Below are 17828 nucleotides of genomic sequence, written 5' to 3' on the forward strand. Positions count from 1 at the left end.
CTTCCTCTCCTTTTCCTAATTAAAATTAATTAATGACAATTAATTAAACATACTGTCCATCAACACCCTGTTAGAGAATTAATTAATTAAGATCCTAGCTACTTAATTAATGTGTCGTCTCCATATCTGGTAAAGGTTCAGAGACTTTATATTCTCAAATTTCATTACACACTTAGTAATAATAATGCATGGTTTGAAAGGAGTCCAAGTAACTGTAAAGAATATATATATCAAGAGGAATTTTATCATGCCCACCCTTATCCTGGATACTCCTGAGTGATTGAGTGTAAACTCGGATGCCCAAAAATTCGTCCGGATATCCAAAAGTCCGTCCGGATGCCCCGATTTATATTTAAGGATCGGGACATCCGGATGGGCTTCTGGGCACTCTCGGATTTACAGTCAATCACCCATGAATGTACAAGCTAAGGTAAGGTTATGCAAGGTATCAAATTATATATATATATATATGTATATCTATCTATCTAGAAGATGTATCCTTTTCTCACCTTACCACAAGTTTAATTACTTATGGCACCAAGTTGTTCCTGCTGAACCTGTGCTCTTATAAGCAGTATAAGAGAAGGGGAGAAGAACAAAGAGTGAGTGGTGCTAGAGGAGTCGACCGAGCATGAGCAGCCGAAGGAGAATTCCAAAGGGATCGCATTGATCTCTCTAGCACGAATGAGTTGTTGTTTTGCGAGATCATGCGATTCCCTTGGAATTTTCCGTCTGTTGCTATATTTTCAATTGCCTTTGCTCCATCCAGGTATAACTGCTTCTTCTTCTAAGCTCTTATCTGATACTGCATTTAGATCCCGAAAGCGATCTAAATCTTCTCTTAGAGTTCTACAATCAAACATTGATTTCAGAGAAGAATCAAACATTGCTCAAATAAGATGCTTCTGATTTTTCTTTTTCTCTAGCTATCATCTTCAAAGGTTATAATTATGGATCATAATTTAGCTAATTAATCTATCTTTGAATTATATATATATATATATATATATATATATATATATATATATATATATATAATAGAAACTAATTGAGAACCTCTTGCAAATGTGATCAATAACTTAATTCAAGAAATTTTAAAGTTAATATATAAAAAAAAACAACATCCACATCAAGAAGATGATAAGGTGATCATGAATGTGCACACAATCTAAACTTAATTCAGAAACAACATCCCAGAAAAAAGTTTTGCAGCAAATTGAACGAGAAAGGAGTGAGAAAAATAAAAACAAGGAACCAAAATGGAAAACGAAAAATCTGTTGGACCCCGTGGTTGTTTTGATGTGATCAACCAAATTAGGTTGGGTCCTGTTTGGTTTTGATCCCTGTGTCTAAGTGTGCAGGAACTTAGGAGCACAGGAAGTCGAGCGGAAAACGCAGCTAGCGAGAAGGATGGTACGGGAAGGGAGCCGACGTGCTCGGTGCATCCAAAGGACGAAAGGGCTGCGGAAGAGTATACCGATGGATGAGAAGAACGTACGCGACGTTCGAGGGACGAGAAGCCAGACCGGAAGCCTGCTCGAGGAGAAGGCCGGAAATTGGATTCGGGTGAACCCTATTCCGGTGGCCGAAATCACCCAGGAAATCACAGCAGCAAAGGAGCGAAATGAAGCTGTAAGTGCTGCTGGAGGCGCCTTCAAAGGCTGTTAAAGGCACCTCTCCACCTTCTGTGGAAGGCGCCTTCCATGGCTGGAAGGCGCCTTCGATGAACAGTGCGAAGGTGCCTTCGGCCAGTCAAACTAATTGTTGGCAGCGGATAAAGTCTTATCCACTGTTGCCTTACTGGAGGCACCCTCCATCCACCTTGGAGGCGCCCTCAAGCTTAGGATAGGATTTCTAGGAGCTATAATTAAACCCTTGAAGATAGGAAATACAACAACTTGAGAACAGCTACTGTAATGATTTCCTAGTCTTTTTTAAGCTTTTCAAAGAGTATAAGAGGCTTCTCTGCCTACAGAGAAAGAGATTTTTCTAGTAGAGCTTTGCAATCGCCTTGGATTAACAACCACCTAGGTTGTAACCAAGTTAAATTTGTTTGTTTCTTCTTTTTTTAGTTGTTCATTTTTTAGATTAGAATTATTGTGATAGTGCTACTAATCTTAGTTGGAAAAATAGAGAAAATTTTTTGTTTTATTTACAGACGCTGCGTCCTTTTATCGGTCACCCTTATCCTGATAAAGGATCCATTGTACGCAACTTTATCCTGTTTTTTGCAGAAGGCTGTTTTCAGAAATTGAACCCGCGATCTTTAGATCATAAAATAACAACTTTATCGTTGTGCCAAAGCTTCCCTTCAAAATAAAAAATATGATAGAACATTTTGAAATAAAAAAGGTTAAATATAAATATTGTTCCTAAAAAAAAGACAAGGAAAAGACAAGCAATTCAAAGAGAGCAAGAGGTGCAACAAAATTGCAGGCCCCATATGTATATAACAGGGCAAGACCAATCACATGTTGTTTCTATTGACTTTGAACTCTTAACAAGTAACTTGAAATTCCTCAAGAATGATAGTTCACCTCATACCGAATAATTGAAGGTCATCTACAAATTTTTCCATTCATATTTTATATATTTTTGATCTATTCAATTAGCGATAAACATTCGGTTAATTTAGTATTAATTTTGTATAGATTATTTTTATTATTATTTTTAAATAAATTCGGTTAATTCGGTGTTAACCGAAATAACTGATTTTAAATTTGATTTGATTAATTTAGTTTTAGCAAAACTTTGATTCAATTCGATTAGCCAATATTAAATTGATTTTAGATTAATTCGATTAATTTATGTAATTTATGGAGCAAATTAACCTAATGCTCACCCTTACATTCAATGTATCCTTTTATCTTTAAAATGCATTAAATATACATAAAAAGATTGTCAATGCAAGGGATTAGATTTTTAGATGAACTAATGGTTAAGATCAGTTATATTAATAGATTGCAGAGAGTCTCTTGTCGTGACTCCTGAGCTGAAATTATCCGCATTGCATGAGTTGATATCGAAAGTATACCTGAATAGAACATGAGGCAATGGGCAAAGAGAAATGTCTTGTTTGTAAAAGGACAAGCAGTGGCAGGGATTATGACCCGTAAGCAGGACCGAGCCGGATTGTAGTATGGTCCTCTTTGCTTCAATAATGGAAAGGTGGAGTTGGGTTGCCTTGGAAACCATGGAGGACCATTTCTGTTCAAGGGTCACTTGCCCGGTAGCTAGACCTGACCACGGTTCGGAACCGACGGTTCGACGGTTCGGAACCGCCGGTTCGACGGTTCCAGGCAGGTCGACCCTTAACCTTAACCGCCCAAGACGGTTACGGTTCACGGTTCAGAACCGCCGGTTCACGGTTCGGTTCACGGTTCGTCACGGTTCGTCACGGTTCAAGATTAATATGTTAATAAAAATTAAAAATTAAAAATTAAAAATTAAAAATTAAACATTAAACATTAAAAATTAGAAATTAAAATTTATTAAAAAAAGGGCTTGCACTTATTTAAGTTGCCTACGTATCCCTTTAGGGGAATCAAAGCCCACGTAGTTCTTTTACATTTTTATCCTTTTACATTTTCATTCACTTCCATTTCCTGTTCCTGTCGTATTATCAAAATCTTCAACTTCGTCATCTGAAAGTTGCATTCCTTGGATTCTTTTCTCCGCTCTGGTCCAATCGTCCAGTAATGTTTGGGCTTCCAATGAGTCGGGAGACAAAGTTGATCGTCGTTCATCTAATATGTTGCCGCCGGCACTGAACGTCTGCTCCACAACAACAGTTGACACTGGACAAGCTAAAATTTCTTTTGCGATCACGGAGAGAACGGGAAAACTTTGAGCCTTCTGTGACCACCACTTTAAGATATCAAAGTTTTCTCTATCTGCTTCATTAAAATCAAAAGAAGTCATAAAATAATTCTCAAGTTCCTGTGTGGAACTTGAGGATCCTCGTGGACGTTTTGTTTGTTCTTTTAATAAGAGTTGTGCTTTTGTAAGTTTTAAATTACTACTAGTAGTTTGTTGAATTTCAGAAATATTAATTTGTGTTCCATATTTTGCATAATATTGATTATAAATATCATATAAATAAATTCTAACATTATATATAATATTAACTGGATCAGGGAAAGAAGAATCTTTAATTGGAATTAAAGCGTCATAATATAAAGTTAACATTTCTTGTAAAACTTCTAATTTAAATCTAGGATCTAAAGCAAATGCAATTAAATAAATTTCAGGAATTAAATAAAAATATTTTTCCCATTTAGTTTTCATAGCTAAGATGCAAGGAGATAAAGATTCATTATTAATATGTTCATTTAAAACTAATACTATATTAGAAAAATTTTCTAAAACTAATTGAGCAGTGGGATAATAAACACCGGAAAGTTGTTCGGTTGCATCATTAAATACTTTTAAAATTTCACAAATACTACTACAAATATTCCATTGTTGTGAAAATAAATATATATTAGCATTAGTGTTTTGTGCAAAAATGAACATAATAATTCTTTATATTGAAATGAATCTTGTAATAATTGGTATGTTGAATTCAACGTGTTGGTACATCACGTGGAAATTTTTAGGTCTCATTCCATTAATTTTACAAAACCTACCCCATTGTTTCATTATAGATGGATGAGACCATAAATAAGAAATTGCAATTCTAATTGGTTTAATATAACTTTCTAAAATTTTTAAACCATCTTGAACACATAAATTTAAAACATGGCATACACAACGAATATGATAAAATAAACCTCCAATAATAGGTTGACAAACAAATTTTAGATCATCTATACAAGCGGTATTAGAACTAGCATTATCTAATGATATTGAAAATATTTTATGAGTTAAACCATATTCTTCTAAAATTAAACATAATAATTGTGCGATATTATGAGCATTATGTGATTCATCAAAAACTCTATAAGCTAATAATCTTTTTTGGAGATTCCAAGAGTTATCGATCCAATGGCAAGTCACACCCATATACGAATGTGTTTGCCAATGATCACTCCAAATATCGGAACATAAAGAAACTTTATTATCTAATTTACTAAATTCATCAATTAAATTCTTTTTTCCTTGTTTTACTAATTTTTTAATTGTACGAGTAAGTGTAGTCCTAGGAACACGTTTAACACATGGATTAAGAGATTCTTTACAAAAATCTTCAAATGTGCATTTAGATCCAAAACTAAAAGAAAGATGTTCTACGGAAACAAATTTAGCTAATGATTCTCTTAATTTATTATCCGAATATAAAAATAAACCGGAATCGGTACTACCGCTAGTTGAAGAAAATCTTGATAATTGTGTTTGAGAACGGTCGAGTCCATATTCCATCGGGTGCTTCGTTTCTACATGTCGTTTCAACGACCCATAGCCGCTGCCGGCTTGGAATTTGTAGGAAGCATTGCAGTGCTTACATTTTGCACGTATTTCTCCCGACGGAAGAGTGACCTTCTCAAAATGTTTAGTAAAAATAGAAGACTTTAGAGGAGGAAGTTCCCGAACCTTAGAAGTAATTGCATCGGTACTTCCTTGTGTGTCGGGTGCCGGATTCGGAAGATGCTCGATCTCATCATCGGTGGTTTGAATGTTGGGGTCCTCCTCCATTGATTTGCTTTTCCGAGCTCGAGATGATGCACCTCCGCGGCCTCCTTCCATTGTAATTGAAAACGAAAGCGTGTAGAGATTAGAGAATACGAAAATGAGATTAAGAGTAGAGAAGATGTGTGTGAAAAATGATGAAATAAGCTCTCTATTTATAGAGTTTTGATAGTAACGGACACTAAATCATAGCCATTGATCAAAAAACGGTCAAATGATCCTAACCGTTGAAAAAAAATACCTAAAAAACCCTCCCAACGGCTACGAACCGCCGGTTAACCGGCGGTTCCAACGGCTATGAACCGCCGGTTAACCGGCGGTTCAAGCCGTTTAAAAAAAAAAAAATTCTGCGGCTGAACCGCCGGTTCAACCCGCCGGTTAACCGGCGGTTCGCCGGTTTTACATCCAATGAACCGGAACCGGCCCGGCAACTTGCCGGGCCGGTTCCGGTTCGACCCGGCGAACCGGGTCAACGGGCAACCGGCCCGTTGACCCGGTTACGGGCCCGGGCCGGGTCCGGGCCAGACCCGGCCCGGGGTCGGGTCTACCGGTAGCGATGAGGGAGATAATGCAGAGTCATGATCAGCCATGATAAGCGCAAATTTACAGAAGCAGCCATGTTAAGCTTCATCAAGCAATCCCTGTATAGAAAGAAGATTGTTTACCAAAATGTATTAAATACATCATCACACTGATCTCTATCACTGTGAGTTGATCTCTTCTCACCTCTACCTCTAATTTTAAAAAGTCGGCTACTCCCTTTGGAATGAGAGTTCACCTCAATGGAGATAGGCATTCATTTTGTTCATTGACTCGCATGGAAAACTCCATCGTTATATTCAAACTAAAGAAGAATTTGCATGTTTATGTATTGCATGGTTAATGGCCGAGCTCATGTATGCTCAATGAAACTTCCCAATTTGGCAGCTTTGTGATCATGGCATATGATGCTAAGTTAGTGTGGTGTGGAGGATGGATATGGCGGAGTGGATACCAGAACTGGCGAGGTGGCGGAATTCTGAGGGAATTTTGGGGTGGAGCTTGTTGGCAGCGAGGGCGAAGGCGGCAGTGGAGGTGGAGAAATGAGGGGCGCTAGGGAACGAGGCGGAGGAAGGATGCGGTGCGACGGCAGGTGTGGAGGCGGAGGCGAAGTTGACGGATGGTGGCGGGATCGGGCGAGGTCAGGTTGGTGTTGGCGGCGGCGGAGAGGTCGCGGCGTGCACGGAGATGAGACGAGGAGAAGGGTTTGGGGTTTTCCGGCCACTGGCTCACTATTTATAGTCAGTAACGACTTCAGTCACGACTTAAGAAGCGACTTACTGGCACCCTATTTAAATCGCGCCCCTTAGCGTTTTTGTTTTTCGATTGCTAGGGTTTTTAACTTACGGAGAACGGAAGAGGCGGCAGATATGTCGAAGAAGAACAACTTGTCGAAGCGGAAGAAACAGCACGAATTCGATCTCAAAAGTGAGATTTTTTTTTTCTGCCTTGCTTATTTTTCTCGAATCTCTCTCGTTCCTTTTATCTCTTCGTCTTTTTCCATGTTCGTTATATTTTCATTGGCTTGTGCTCTGTGCTTTCTGTGCTTACGATCAGGAGAAAAGGAAGAAAGGGAGAAGAAAGAGAAGAAACTGCACGCTAAAAAGAACAAAATGAAGGTATGCTCATCAATACTCCCCTCAAAATGTTCATCCTTTCACTATTTCTCTCTTTTTAAGCATCGCCTTCGAGTGTATTCATTTTAATCATTGAATGCCTTTTCTTTTGGACGATAACTTGAAGCTCATACCATTTTGATATTTTGGTGCCGACGTCAGATTTGAATCGAAACAAGAATTAACTGAACTGAAATACTAATAATAAAATCAGTTTGAGAGCCGACAGAAGTTTACTGCAAAACCTTTCTTTGAAGATTGTTTTGTGGCCTCTCAACTCCAATCCTAGAGCTAAATCAGGCTTACTGATTCTATTTGGATTCCTTATTTTATACAAGGTCAGAACTTGTAGATTATTTACTCTATGCTTGATGAAGCATTCTTAAGCAGCTCTCTTGCTATACCCATAAGTATATCAGAGGAAATAGCTTAAGGTATTGCATAACTAGCATATCTGTGTGTCTATTTCTTCATCAAGAGATGTGTAAGAAGAAATTATGTTGATATTAATCATGTTATTACCTAGTGCAAGCCTTTTTCTGATTTAGGGAACTATATCATGGTTCAAAGGGGAAGGAAGTGCTAATAGCAAGTTTCCCAACAAAATGAAAAATGATAATTTGACTTTTAGTTTTAGGTGCTATAATCCAATTACAATTTACACTGACTACATTAGTTTTGAACCACTCGTAATTTTTATAAAATAAAAAATCATAAGCTGCTTTGGCCATGTGTGCGTTACCAGCTATCATGCCGGCTTTCATGTTCCAACCCCGGAACTTGTATTCTTTTGGCAATTTCTAGTATGGAATGTGCTTATAAGAAATTTCATCTCTAATCTTTCTGAGGGAGTGCATCTGTTGTTTGCCTTCATCCAACTGATACAGGTTGATGGATCAGCCGTGAAAAGGAGGAACAATGGAAAATTTAGAGTTGGGAAGGTGAAAACCAAATTGTCAAAATTGGCCAAGGCTAAAGCAGCCCAAGCAATGGAACTCGACAAATAAACAACCATTTGAAAATAGAGTTCTGATTACATGAGCGGATCCTGGCAAGTTGATACATGCACTATGCAAGTTTAGCTCAAACTTTAGCTGCTAAACTCATTTGCTCGTACAACTATGTAATCAAATTTTGCTATGTTATTAACACTTGAGCATGAAATGTGAATCTATGCATGTAGTGGTTGTTGTGACTTGCTCGTATTTATTGTTATCCAAATTAGTATTGTGAGTTTTGCTGATTCAAGTGTTTGTAAATATTTATCTTTGTTTTGTGCCGTTATATAACATACCCACCAATGGTCTGTTTCATATTCTGTGAAAAAGGTCTTTTGATGGTAGCCGTGTTGATGATATGGACTTGATACTTCAAGAAACTAGAGGAAGCCAAAGTAAAGATGAATCCTCCAGATAAATTAAATACTCGATACAACACTAATTCATGTATGGCAATCATTTGTATAACTTACATGAATCTTTCTACCAGCTACACGAATATCTAATGAACCTAAATCACCCTACTGCGCTATAAAACGCAAGAAAACAAGGGTAGAAAAAGAATAAATGAAGTTCACTCTGAACTCACTGATAACTGTGCGATGGAGAACATCTCGAGGTCGGCAGGTTTTCGATGCCAAGAGTCAAATGCAGGGCTTTCTCTAAGCATTCTGAGACAGGATTGGTATTCATGAGCCATAGCCTGCAAGTTAGTTTGTTTAAGTACACATCGATCGGAAGCTGTAAAACAAACAAATGAATAACAGCAAGGACGATACGAGCACAAAATGCACAAAATAATCTCCCTATGATATTATGTGAATCAATCATCAACTGACCGTACCACAAAAATAGGGAGGATTCTTCTCTAATTTGGTGTGTTACTAAAGATAATTTACCATAAAGCAAAGTATGCTTGAAACATATTTTCATTGTTTCTTTTAATTGACATATTTTCCAGTTACTTTGAGACCAAAAACACTTTCTGGATCTGCCTATTTCTTGTTTGGAAAGAAGACAATTAGTGTTGTTAATTGAAGTATTAAAGTAAAACATACCTTTAGCTCAGAGTACGAAATTTCTGCAGATTGCAGCAGTAAAGAGGATGAACATCTCAAAGACACAAAAACTTCCAGTAACCTCCTTCTGGTGTCAAAAATTGCTTAACTTCAAAAATTTGTTGAAGATGGCAAGTTTAACAACAAAAAAATAAAGAACTACTAAGACTAATGTTTTTGTCTCTATATATACTATTAATCAATAGCTAAATAAAAGCAGCTTGAACATTAAAGAATAGACCTACTTGCATAGAGATGACTCGGTGGAACGCAAGAGTGCTCCTTTTGAAGAGGTGCCTTGTTTCCTACCAGTTGTTCCCAAGACAACTTCATGCAAACCAGACTTGTTCCAACAGATAGAATACCTAAAAAAACGAGGCATATTGATGCATTATTGTTATTTTGTGTTGTAGAACTAAAAGCGAGAAAGGTTAGAAGCTAATCAAAGATGTTTGTTCAACAAGGAAAAGCAAGCCATATACTACCCGCAAGTTAAATTAGCATCAAAAGTATGAAACTCAAGGAACTTCATTGCAGGAGGACCCTCAAATACAACAGGCTGTACAACAAAACAATACTTTTAATACTGGGTTAGTCATCCTCATATCAAGGGTCCACCATAAATTGGAGGAAACATACCCTGTTAACATGAAAAGAGGCTGATAGATTGGAATGCATGTGAGCTGTGCGATTGAAGATAGCACTTTCAAGAGAATTTGCCTGCGAAGGATCAAAAGGAAACATGCCTACAGTTATGGTAGACAAATACACTGGTCGCAAAATATGAGAAAGCAGAGCCCCTGCAATTAAAAGGAAAGGCATATATATTATAGATTTCAATATGCCATAATAACAAGATATAACACTTTGGTCTAAAATGCATTATGTAAACATCTTCATAAAGTCAAAGGGCATTATTCAGGGAAAAAAAATCAAAGCACATTATACGAGCTGTGAGACTGACTCTGAGCAGTTTGGGGATGGCTAGATGGTTGTTGTCCTGCCTCTGAAATCTATAAAATAGACTATTTTGCTAGTCTAATGTCTAAATCATCTAAATTATGGTAATATTCTTCTGTAACTTATGTCATCCTATTCGTTGTGGTTCCTCGACCCTACTAGCTCCTCAACATTCCCTCTTTAGGTATGTGAGGGGCAACAATGAATTAATAATATAATTCCATTGTGATTTCTCATTATATGAATTATTTTCATGTTTCTGTTCTTCATCTAAATACTAAGAAAATTAGGATATTGGAATAAGTTGCATTTTCCATGATTTTGCCATGTCACAACTCTCATACAAATACAATTGATCCGAAATGGACATGTTAAATGTTCTATTAGGGAGCCCAGACTAGACTCTTTTGTGTTCCTCACTAGGATTCAAGGTTATAACACAATTGCATTGAATCTACAGGATCCATTGCTAAATAAATGCCTTCCGCAGTCAATCCTTCTTCTTGACTGTTTTGCAGTAGCATCTAATGTGCAAATGCCATGGAATGGAGTCAGACACAAATTAAAGGCAAACTTTTGTACATGAACTAGAACTTTCCTTAATCTCAATATCCAAATACCTTAATCTCTAATAAATCCAAGTAGTCAAAATATAGTCTTGATCAATGATCATCTATATTATTTTCCAGATAATGTTTGTATATGTAACTAATTGTGGAGTAAATTTCTGATTTTATACTTTAGTAACCTCATAGATTCATCTTGTCATTCTCATTTCTATTACATGACCTTATTGTACTCAATAGTATATCCCCCAAAGTACGGTTGGCTGTGTGATAGACATAAGGCTTTCTTCAAATCTAAGAGCATCCATATCAGATACCCTATTTAAAAATTTTACCTTAAATTTTGGATAGGGTAGCTAAAAAATCTTTACATCAGCTACCTTATCGATTCCCTAAATTATGCATTTATGAACAATACTTCTCTAAATTTAGGGAATGAATTTCATTCCCTAAATATTATAGAGGAGAGAGAAGAAATAGGGAAGTTGATATATGATGTATTGAAAAGTGAATATCCAAATTTAATAAAATAACTTTTTTACCCTAAATTATACATTTTGGATAGGGAAGCTGGTGTGGATGGTCTAAGGGGTGCACTATGATTGCACATGATGTCAGTTGCCAGAATTCAAAGCACATTATCCATGTTATAACCTTGAACCCAAGAAAGCGAACTGTAATAACTTTGTCGACCTAAATAGAAATTCAAAATGTTACATGCAAGAAACCTTCATTTTACATTCCTTAAATATTCTAAAAGAGTCCTAAAGAAGTCTTGGTAATTTGGCACAGGCCTTTTAATTTTGCTAATCTAGAGAAAAACTAATATGAAAAAAAAACCAAAACAGCCAAAAGAAAACTTTTTGAAAAAGAGTTTTGGATAAGTCTACCAGCATGGGATTATTTCCTTAACAAAAAAATCATTCATAAGTTCTATTAGACACCTTGCTGATAACAGAACTTAAGTGTAATCAGATATAATAATGATTTAAAGACTTAACTCATTCTAAGCTAAAACATGCTCCAGATTACATGTCAAAAGACAAAAATAGATGGAAATGTTTTTATTGAAGTGGCAAAAAGACAGCAAGTAAGAGTGGACTCCTCAAAGATGAAATGTAAAAAAGAACCTTGGACTCCAACAACACTCCAATGGGTTATCTTATCAAAGCAGCTCATGGAGAGAGTTGCATCACCACGTCCTGGCTTCTTTTGGACAACTGTTGACATCTGAGGATGTTCACCTGCGAAATGGTCTATCCCATTTGTTTGATAATTTCCATTTGAACATCTAATTGATAATTCACCTCCTGAAATAGAGGAAGGCTAAGAGATGCCAATTATGATTGCCAAAGTAAAATGACCTAAACAGAAGAATTAGAATGTTAGGGAAATTCATAATTCGTTGGGGCCTCAGGTTTCATATACAGGTCTAACTTGAACTAGTTTTAGTTTAAGAAATAACTCTACAATAATTTGTCTCCCTAAACAATAATTAAATTTGCCTAGCTTTCAATATCTACCAAAACAAACTCCTAACCCATAAAACTTCCTAATAATTCAAAACATCTATAATTTGAACAGGTCAAGAATGTAATACAATATATTGCAGTTTAACCTCGAGTTTTTGTAGGTACATCTGCTTGAATTGAAGGATAAGAGAAAACTCCACCTGATCGAGAAAAACAATGTAAACAAATATTAAAGCTTTCTATTCAATAAGAAATATCAGTAGAAGAGGAAGAAGAAAAAAAATTAGGAAAACGCACAAGGGAATTGGGTGATATACATATGCAATCCCCAACCAGGTTTCATCTTGTACTTGGTCTGGCCAAGGCAACTATCATCCAGATCAAAACACGAACTGGATGCATCATCTAAACCTAAACGGTCTCTGCCATCTTTCTGGATGCGATCAAGGCGTTCAATTTCCGCATAGAAGTACCTATTCTCTTTCCAAGTTAAAATTTTGAAATAAGAGGAACCAAACTGTAGCAGCTACTGCTCGCGTGAACATATTTAGGACAAGCAGTTACCTCACCAGGGACCGGCGCGCGATGACCTCAGCGTGGGAGTCATTGACGACATCTCCTCCAGGGCACAAGAAGGAGCGCCCAATGCATTTGGTGCCAGTGCCCAGAGCCACGACCTCGAGAACTGAAACAAGAATGGGCGCGGGCGCCTATGATTGAAAGATCGAGGCGAAGAGAAGCGCTGAGGCAGGAATACCGTCGTACCGTCGGAAGGCGAGGAAAGGAGGAAAGCGGCGAGGACAGTGGTCTCCTTGCCCTGAGGCTTCCCCTTCTTCGGAAGAGAGCGGTAGAGCCCGAGAACGACTTCGGAGACGCTTTCTCCCCAGCGGCTCTTCTCTGCCTCCTCCCACCGCGGCCGCGAGGGCAAAGGCGACGAATACATGGCAGGCAGCGCCGTACCCCTCTCTCCTCGTTCTTCTCTTTACTACTTTAATAAATTTATTAAATACATTTTAAAAATAAATTCCTTTTCTTAAAAAAAATGAAAATTTATTATATACCATTAAATTCATAAAATATTTGAATAATTCTTCTGTAATTATGGCTACTTCCCTTACTGAATTGATCGAGTGAAATTTAGAAGATGAAAACTATTTTTTTGAAAGAAAAATAATTCGTATAAAATGCAAGTTTAGTTGGACTTCCACTGGTTCACCTCTAAATCATAAGATGGTAGTTGGAATCCTTCACCCAACGGTTCTATATGGTCGGACTTACTCTCATCGAGAAATAAATTAAAAATTATAATTAACTAATAAAAAAATTATTTTTTTTCTAATTTTTATCGAGATTCAAATCTTTATCCTATAATTAGCCAACCCAATCTTACCCGGGTACGTGTGAATCACAGGATGAACTTGGCCTAAATTAAAGTTTTAAAGAAAGTTCTAGACTTAACTTTTATCTCTTAATCCAATTAACTTTTGGAACTTTGACCGGCTTGTTTGCCCTGACTTCACTCATAAGTTGAATGGGTCAAGGTCAAACTTTGACTCCTTATAAGAGTTGAATAACTTTACTATTTCCTCTTAATTACTTTATAACGATCGAACCACACGTGCATGCTTGGATAGCGATGGCCTCTGTATATTGTCAAATTATTTATGATATCGAATTCATTGTTATTTTAGCATTATAAGCCAACTACTTGAATAGTGAACAAGTTTGTGCTCCTTAATTAATGATTTGTATGCCAATGATATGAGATAATGGTAAACCTACAGGTTCCATTCGAGCAAACATAGACACTTAAATTATAGTTATTCAACTTTATCGATAATGCAATATTCTTTAAGGTGATTAAAATAATAATAATAATAATTTTGGAGCCAGCCAAATAGATAGTTCGGAAGAGGGTAAGTTCTCTGTATCTGATCTCATGTCATACTTTCTAGAATTATTAGCCATCTCTTTTAAATAAATAAGATGAAATAAATATACCAAAGTGATTAAGTTCAATGAATCCATGTCCATGTTGTCCCACCATGCAAATTCTTCAACTAACGATCGAAAATTCATATAAATAAGATGAAATAGGGAAAAAAAAAAAAGCAAAGATTAATCAATAAGGCAGGATCAATTCATTCGTTAATTTTTATTTTTTTATTTTTTCTTCTAAATTCATGTTCGTTGACGCAAATGGCCGCGTCAGCAAACGCCCTATTTATTACCACTCAAGAACGACACGTGTCGAAGGGACGGCCATCTTTCTTGGAGTTTGACCCAGCCGCCATACGTCATTAGACACGTGCTATATTAATGCACGGGTCCCGTGCTACTTTGGCCAATGGGAAACATCCACCCACGTCACTTGTTTGTCTGTTCTTCGTCCTCGCATATAAAAGACCGGAGTTCAACGTTCAAATACCGAACACAAAACAGAGCAAAAACAGAGTAAGAGCAGCTTCGATCTCTTCTCTTCCGATCTCAATGAGTTCTCTCAATTTTCTCCATTGTATAGTCTCTCAATCCTCTTCGGAATCGGAGTCGAGCCCAATGGATCCTTTTCGATGTGCTGTCGCTGGAGGAGGAGGTTCCCCGCTTCCCTTCGACATGAACGACGCTGAAGAGATGCTCTTGCTCGACATGCTCATGGAGACCCCGAGCATGTCTTCCTCGTCGGAGACAATGACTAGCAGAGGAGGAAGCCAAGAGATAGAGTCTCCGAACGCTGAACCGGAGGCTGTGGCCGTGCTGGAGAAGAGCTACCGGGGGGTGCGGAAGCGGCCGTGGGGGAAGTTCGCGGCGGAGATCCGGGACTCGACCCGGCAGGGGGTGCGGGTGTGGTTGGGGACCTTCGACAGCGCGGAGGCCGCCGCGCTAGCTTATGACCAGGCCGCATTGGCGCTGCGTGGGGCCGCGGCGGTGCTCAACTTCCCGGCCGAGAGCGTCCGGGAGTCGCTGCAGGGGATGGGGATCGAGCCGACGGGATCACCGGTGCTAGCCCTCAAGAAGAGGCATCGCATCAGGCGGCGGCCGGCGGGGAAGAGGTGCAAAACGGAGTCCAACCCCGCCTGCGAAACAGTGGTGGAGTTGGAGGACTTGGGAGCAGAGTACTTGGAGGAGCTCTTGAGACTATCAGAGCTTGCATGACGTCATCATATCTATCTATCTAACGATAGATACTTAATTAGATATCAAATATCAATTGACTTGAGAAAGGAGATGTTGTTAAATTCCATGGCGTCATTATGCTTGTAGTGTGGCTGTGTGGGGATAAAAGGAGAAGGGGCATGTAAATACTTTAATCTCAGATCCATTGAACCTTTGCTAAGCTAACGCTCGAACACTCCAGCAATGTTTACATTCAGTGTTTGGCTTCTGGAAGGGGCAATCTAATTGAGATGTGTTTAGATTTTTGTACATTTCCTCAAGCTCAAGTAGACCAAACTGAGTGAGGGAGGAGGTTCAGTGAGTCTGTTAAATCAGTGAGTCTCACCAGTTCAGTTGAGTCATAAAGCCATATTCGATCTACTGCATTCTCAAAAACGACTAGTGAGAACAACATAATTACACGGCCAATCGTGTTTAGCTCAGAGCAAAAATAATAATAATAACTGAATATCAAAGCTTCGATCTTTTATCTCTATCTTGTAGCTTCTCTGGCACTCGTCGACGGTCCCAGCGACGACGCGCCATTTGCAGTCGCAGCTCCATTGGCGAAGCGCTGCAGCTGCAGCATTCGGGCGTAGCTCCCGTCGGGATGGTGTTTGAGCAGGTGCGAGTGCGTTCCTTGCTCCACCACCTTCCCATCTTCGATCACTGCGATCACGTGAGCGTTCCTTATCGACGCAAGGCGGTGCGCCACCGCGATGGTGGTTCGTTCCGTCCCCGACCGCTCGAGTGCATCCTGCACGCTCCTCTCGGACTCTGCGTCCAGTGCGCTCGTTGCCTCGTCCAGTAGCAGTATCGGCGCCTTCTTCACTAGTGCCCGTGCCACGGCTACTCTCTGCCTCTGTTCGCCCGATAGCTGCACCCCACGTTCCCCGAGCCATGTCCTGTACCCATCGGGCAATGCCAATATGAACTTGTGCGCGTTGGCCAGCGTCGCAACCTCCACCACTTCTGCCTCCGTCGCTGCCTCCCTCCCGTACGCGATGTTCTCAAAGATGGTTGATGCAAACAAGCATGGCTCCGATTGCAGATCACACATTGTGAGCATCCGATGTCAGCCTACGTGCAATCCTAGCACTGGCGTTCTCCTCTCTGTCGAACCATGCGATCTCGTTTTGGAGGCGAAGCATTCGTCCCTAAAACTCATAACTAGCGTTCTTTTCTGTTGTACATGACTTATACATTAGTTTTTCTAATAATTGAAAAACACATAACTATATGTTTTGATGAACCTAAAACTCAAAAGAATGCACTAAATCAACATCTTGAGTTTCGTTCATCGTTCTAACATTTCACTCGTATCTAATGTGCATTAAAATACATACAAGTCACCTTATAGGTCTGTGTGAGATGTATAGTTTGATTTTGCCCTAAACTAGGGATCATGTATTTCTATCTAGACACTTTAAGAATTTTGAACATCCACCAAGGATGTTACTTGTTAATAAATGTCATTAATCTTTAATTGCAAAGGATTAAAAGTGATGCATGATTTGTTATGGTATATGATCCCGTCCGGAAACTGAGTCAGACGGACCGTCGGGTGAGGTAGATTGAATGTTGACCGAGTCGCGGTGTCCCGGAGGGGGGTGTGTTGAGACGACTTCCGTGTTGACCAAGTTTTCAGAAGTCCTCTGGTCAACGCTACCTGCGGCCAGCGACCGGATCCCTCCGGTCCCTGGTACCCCGAAGTTCGAGACGGATCCAACGAACATATGAGTAACAGGCTAATAATGTAATATAATAATGAAATAAATAAGGGGTGAATACGGAGAACATACCCTGGCCGAGGGGGCGCCCTCGGATGGGATGCGACTTGAGCTGTCGTGACCCGGAAGAATAGATGACTCTGATCAGGCTGGAGAAAGGGATTTGACGACGCGTAGCAGGATGCGGCACGGAGTCGGAAGACGAGCTGCAGGTCGGGAGATAATAGCGGCACGCGGGTCGGGCTAAGACACCGACACACAGGCTGGGATAAGACACCGGTACGCAGACCGGGATATGAGATCGGCACGTAGACCGAGACATGAAATCGGCGCGCAAGCTGAGATATGATTCCAGCACGCAGGTCGGGAAATGATTCCGGCACGCAGCCCGGGAAATAATAACACCAAGGAGGCTAAACACGAATCATAATCTGAGACACAACCGCGGCTCGCAGGTCGGGATACGACGAGGCACACCCAAATAGGACCACGATGTGAGGATCGGAATATAGCCTCAACTCAAGGACCGGAACACAACACAGATGGAGCATAATCAGATCAGAGCCTATTGGCGGCGAGGGCCCGAAGGTCCAACTCACATCGAAAAC

The 17828-nt window shown here is 39.3% G+C and overlaps 3 protein-coding genes across 5 annotated transcripts; 2 read left to right on the top strand and 1 right to left on the bottom strand.

The window, feature by feature from the left end:
• Positions 1-6948: 6948 nt before the first annotated feature.
• On the top strand, positions 6949-8531 carry LOC121974518. The gene is made up of 3 exons (XM_042525627.1): positions 6949-7095; positions 7225-7286; positions 8171-8531. Exons 1-3 carry the CDS (start codon positions 7038-7040, stop codon positions 8288-8290), a joined length of 240 nt encoding a protein of 79 aa, XP_042381561.1. The 5' UTR covers positions 6949-7037; the 3' UTR covers positions 8291-8531.
• Positions 8532-8652: 121 nt separating this feature from the next.
• On the bottom strand, positions 8653-13323 carry LOC121974517 (tRNA-specific adenosine deaminase TAD1-like). Of its 3 annotated transcripts, none has more exons than XM_042525626.1 (10): positions 13103-13323; positions 12902-13022; positions 12635-12810; positions 12484-12537; positions 11996-12109; positions 9979-10139; positions 9825-9898; positions 9585-9704; positions 9340-9427; positions 8653-8984 (listed from the first exon to the last, which is right to left on the bottom strand). In XM_042525626.1, exons 1-10 carry the CDS (start codon positions 13278-13280, stop codon positions 8856-8858), a joined length of 1215 nt encoding a protein of 404 aa, XP_042381560.1. In that variant the 5' UTR covers positions 13281-13323; the 3' UTR covers positions 8653-8855. The 3 variants fall into 3 exon arrangements, with proteins under 3 accessions (XP_042381560.1, XP_042381559.1, XP_042381558.1); XM_042525625.1 differs by having other exon boundaries at positions 9340-9424; positions 11996-12175; XM_042525624.1 differs by having other exon boundaries at positions 11996-12175.
• A 1427-nt stretch (positions 13324-14750) lies between these two features.
• Positions 14751-15691, top strand: LOC121977330 (ethylene-response factor C3-like). The gene has a single exon (XM_042529913.1). The coding sequence runs from the start codon at positions 14828-14830 to the stop codon at positions 15488-15490; it is 663 nt and encodes a 220-aa protein (XP_042385847.1). The 5' UTR covers positions 14751-14827; the 3' UTR covers positions 15491-15691.
• Positions 15692-17828: the final 2137 nt, after the last annotated feature.

The sequence above is a fragment of the Zingiber officinale genome, chromosome 4B (genome assembly GCF_018446385.1).
Source record: "Zingiber officinale cultivar Zhangliang chromosome 4B, Zo_v1.1, whole genome shotgun sequence".
NCBI classification, from domain to species: Eukaryota; Viridiplantae; Streptophyta; class Magnoliopsida; order Zingiberales; family Zingiberaceae; genus Zingiber; species Zingiber officinale.

Coding starts and splice junctions, on each gene's coding strand:
- LOC121977330 (XM_042529913.1), top strand. CDS start 14,828: ATGAGTTCTCTCAATTTTCTCCATTGTATAGTCTCTCAATCCTCTTCG.
- LOC121974518 (XM_042525627.1), top strand. CDS start 7,038: ATGTCGAAGAAGAACAACTTGTCGAAGCGGAAGAAACAGCACGAATTC. Junction 7,096..7,224: donor GCACGAATTCGATCTCAAAA/GTGAGATTTTTT, acceptor GCTTACGATCAG/GAGAAAAGGAAGAAAGGGAG. Junction 7,287..8,170: donor CTAAAAAGAACAAAATGAAG/GTATGCTCATCA, acceptor CAACTGATACAG/GTTGATGGATCAGCCGTGAA.
- LOC121974517 (XM_042525624.1), bottom strand. CDS start 13,280: ATGTATTCGTCGCCTTTGCCCTCGCGGCCGCGGTGGGAGGAGGCAGAG. Junction 12,176..12,483: donor TGTACCTACAAAAACTCGAG/GTTAAACTGCAA, acceptor CCTCTATTTCAG/GAGGTGAATTATCAATTAGA. Junction 9,705..9,824: donor GATGCTAATTTAACTTGCGG/GTAGTATATGGC, acceptor TCGTTTTTTTAG/GTATTCTATCTGTTGGAACA.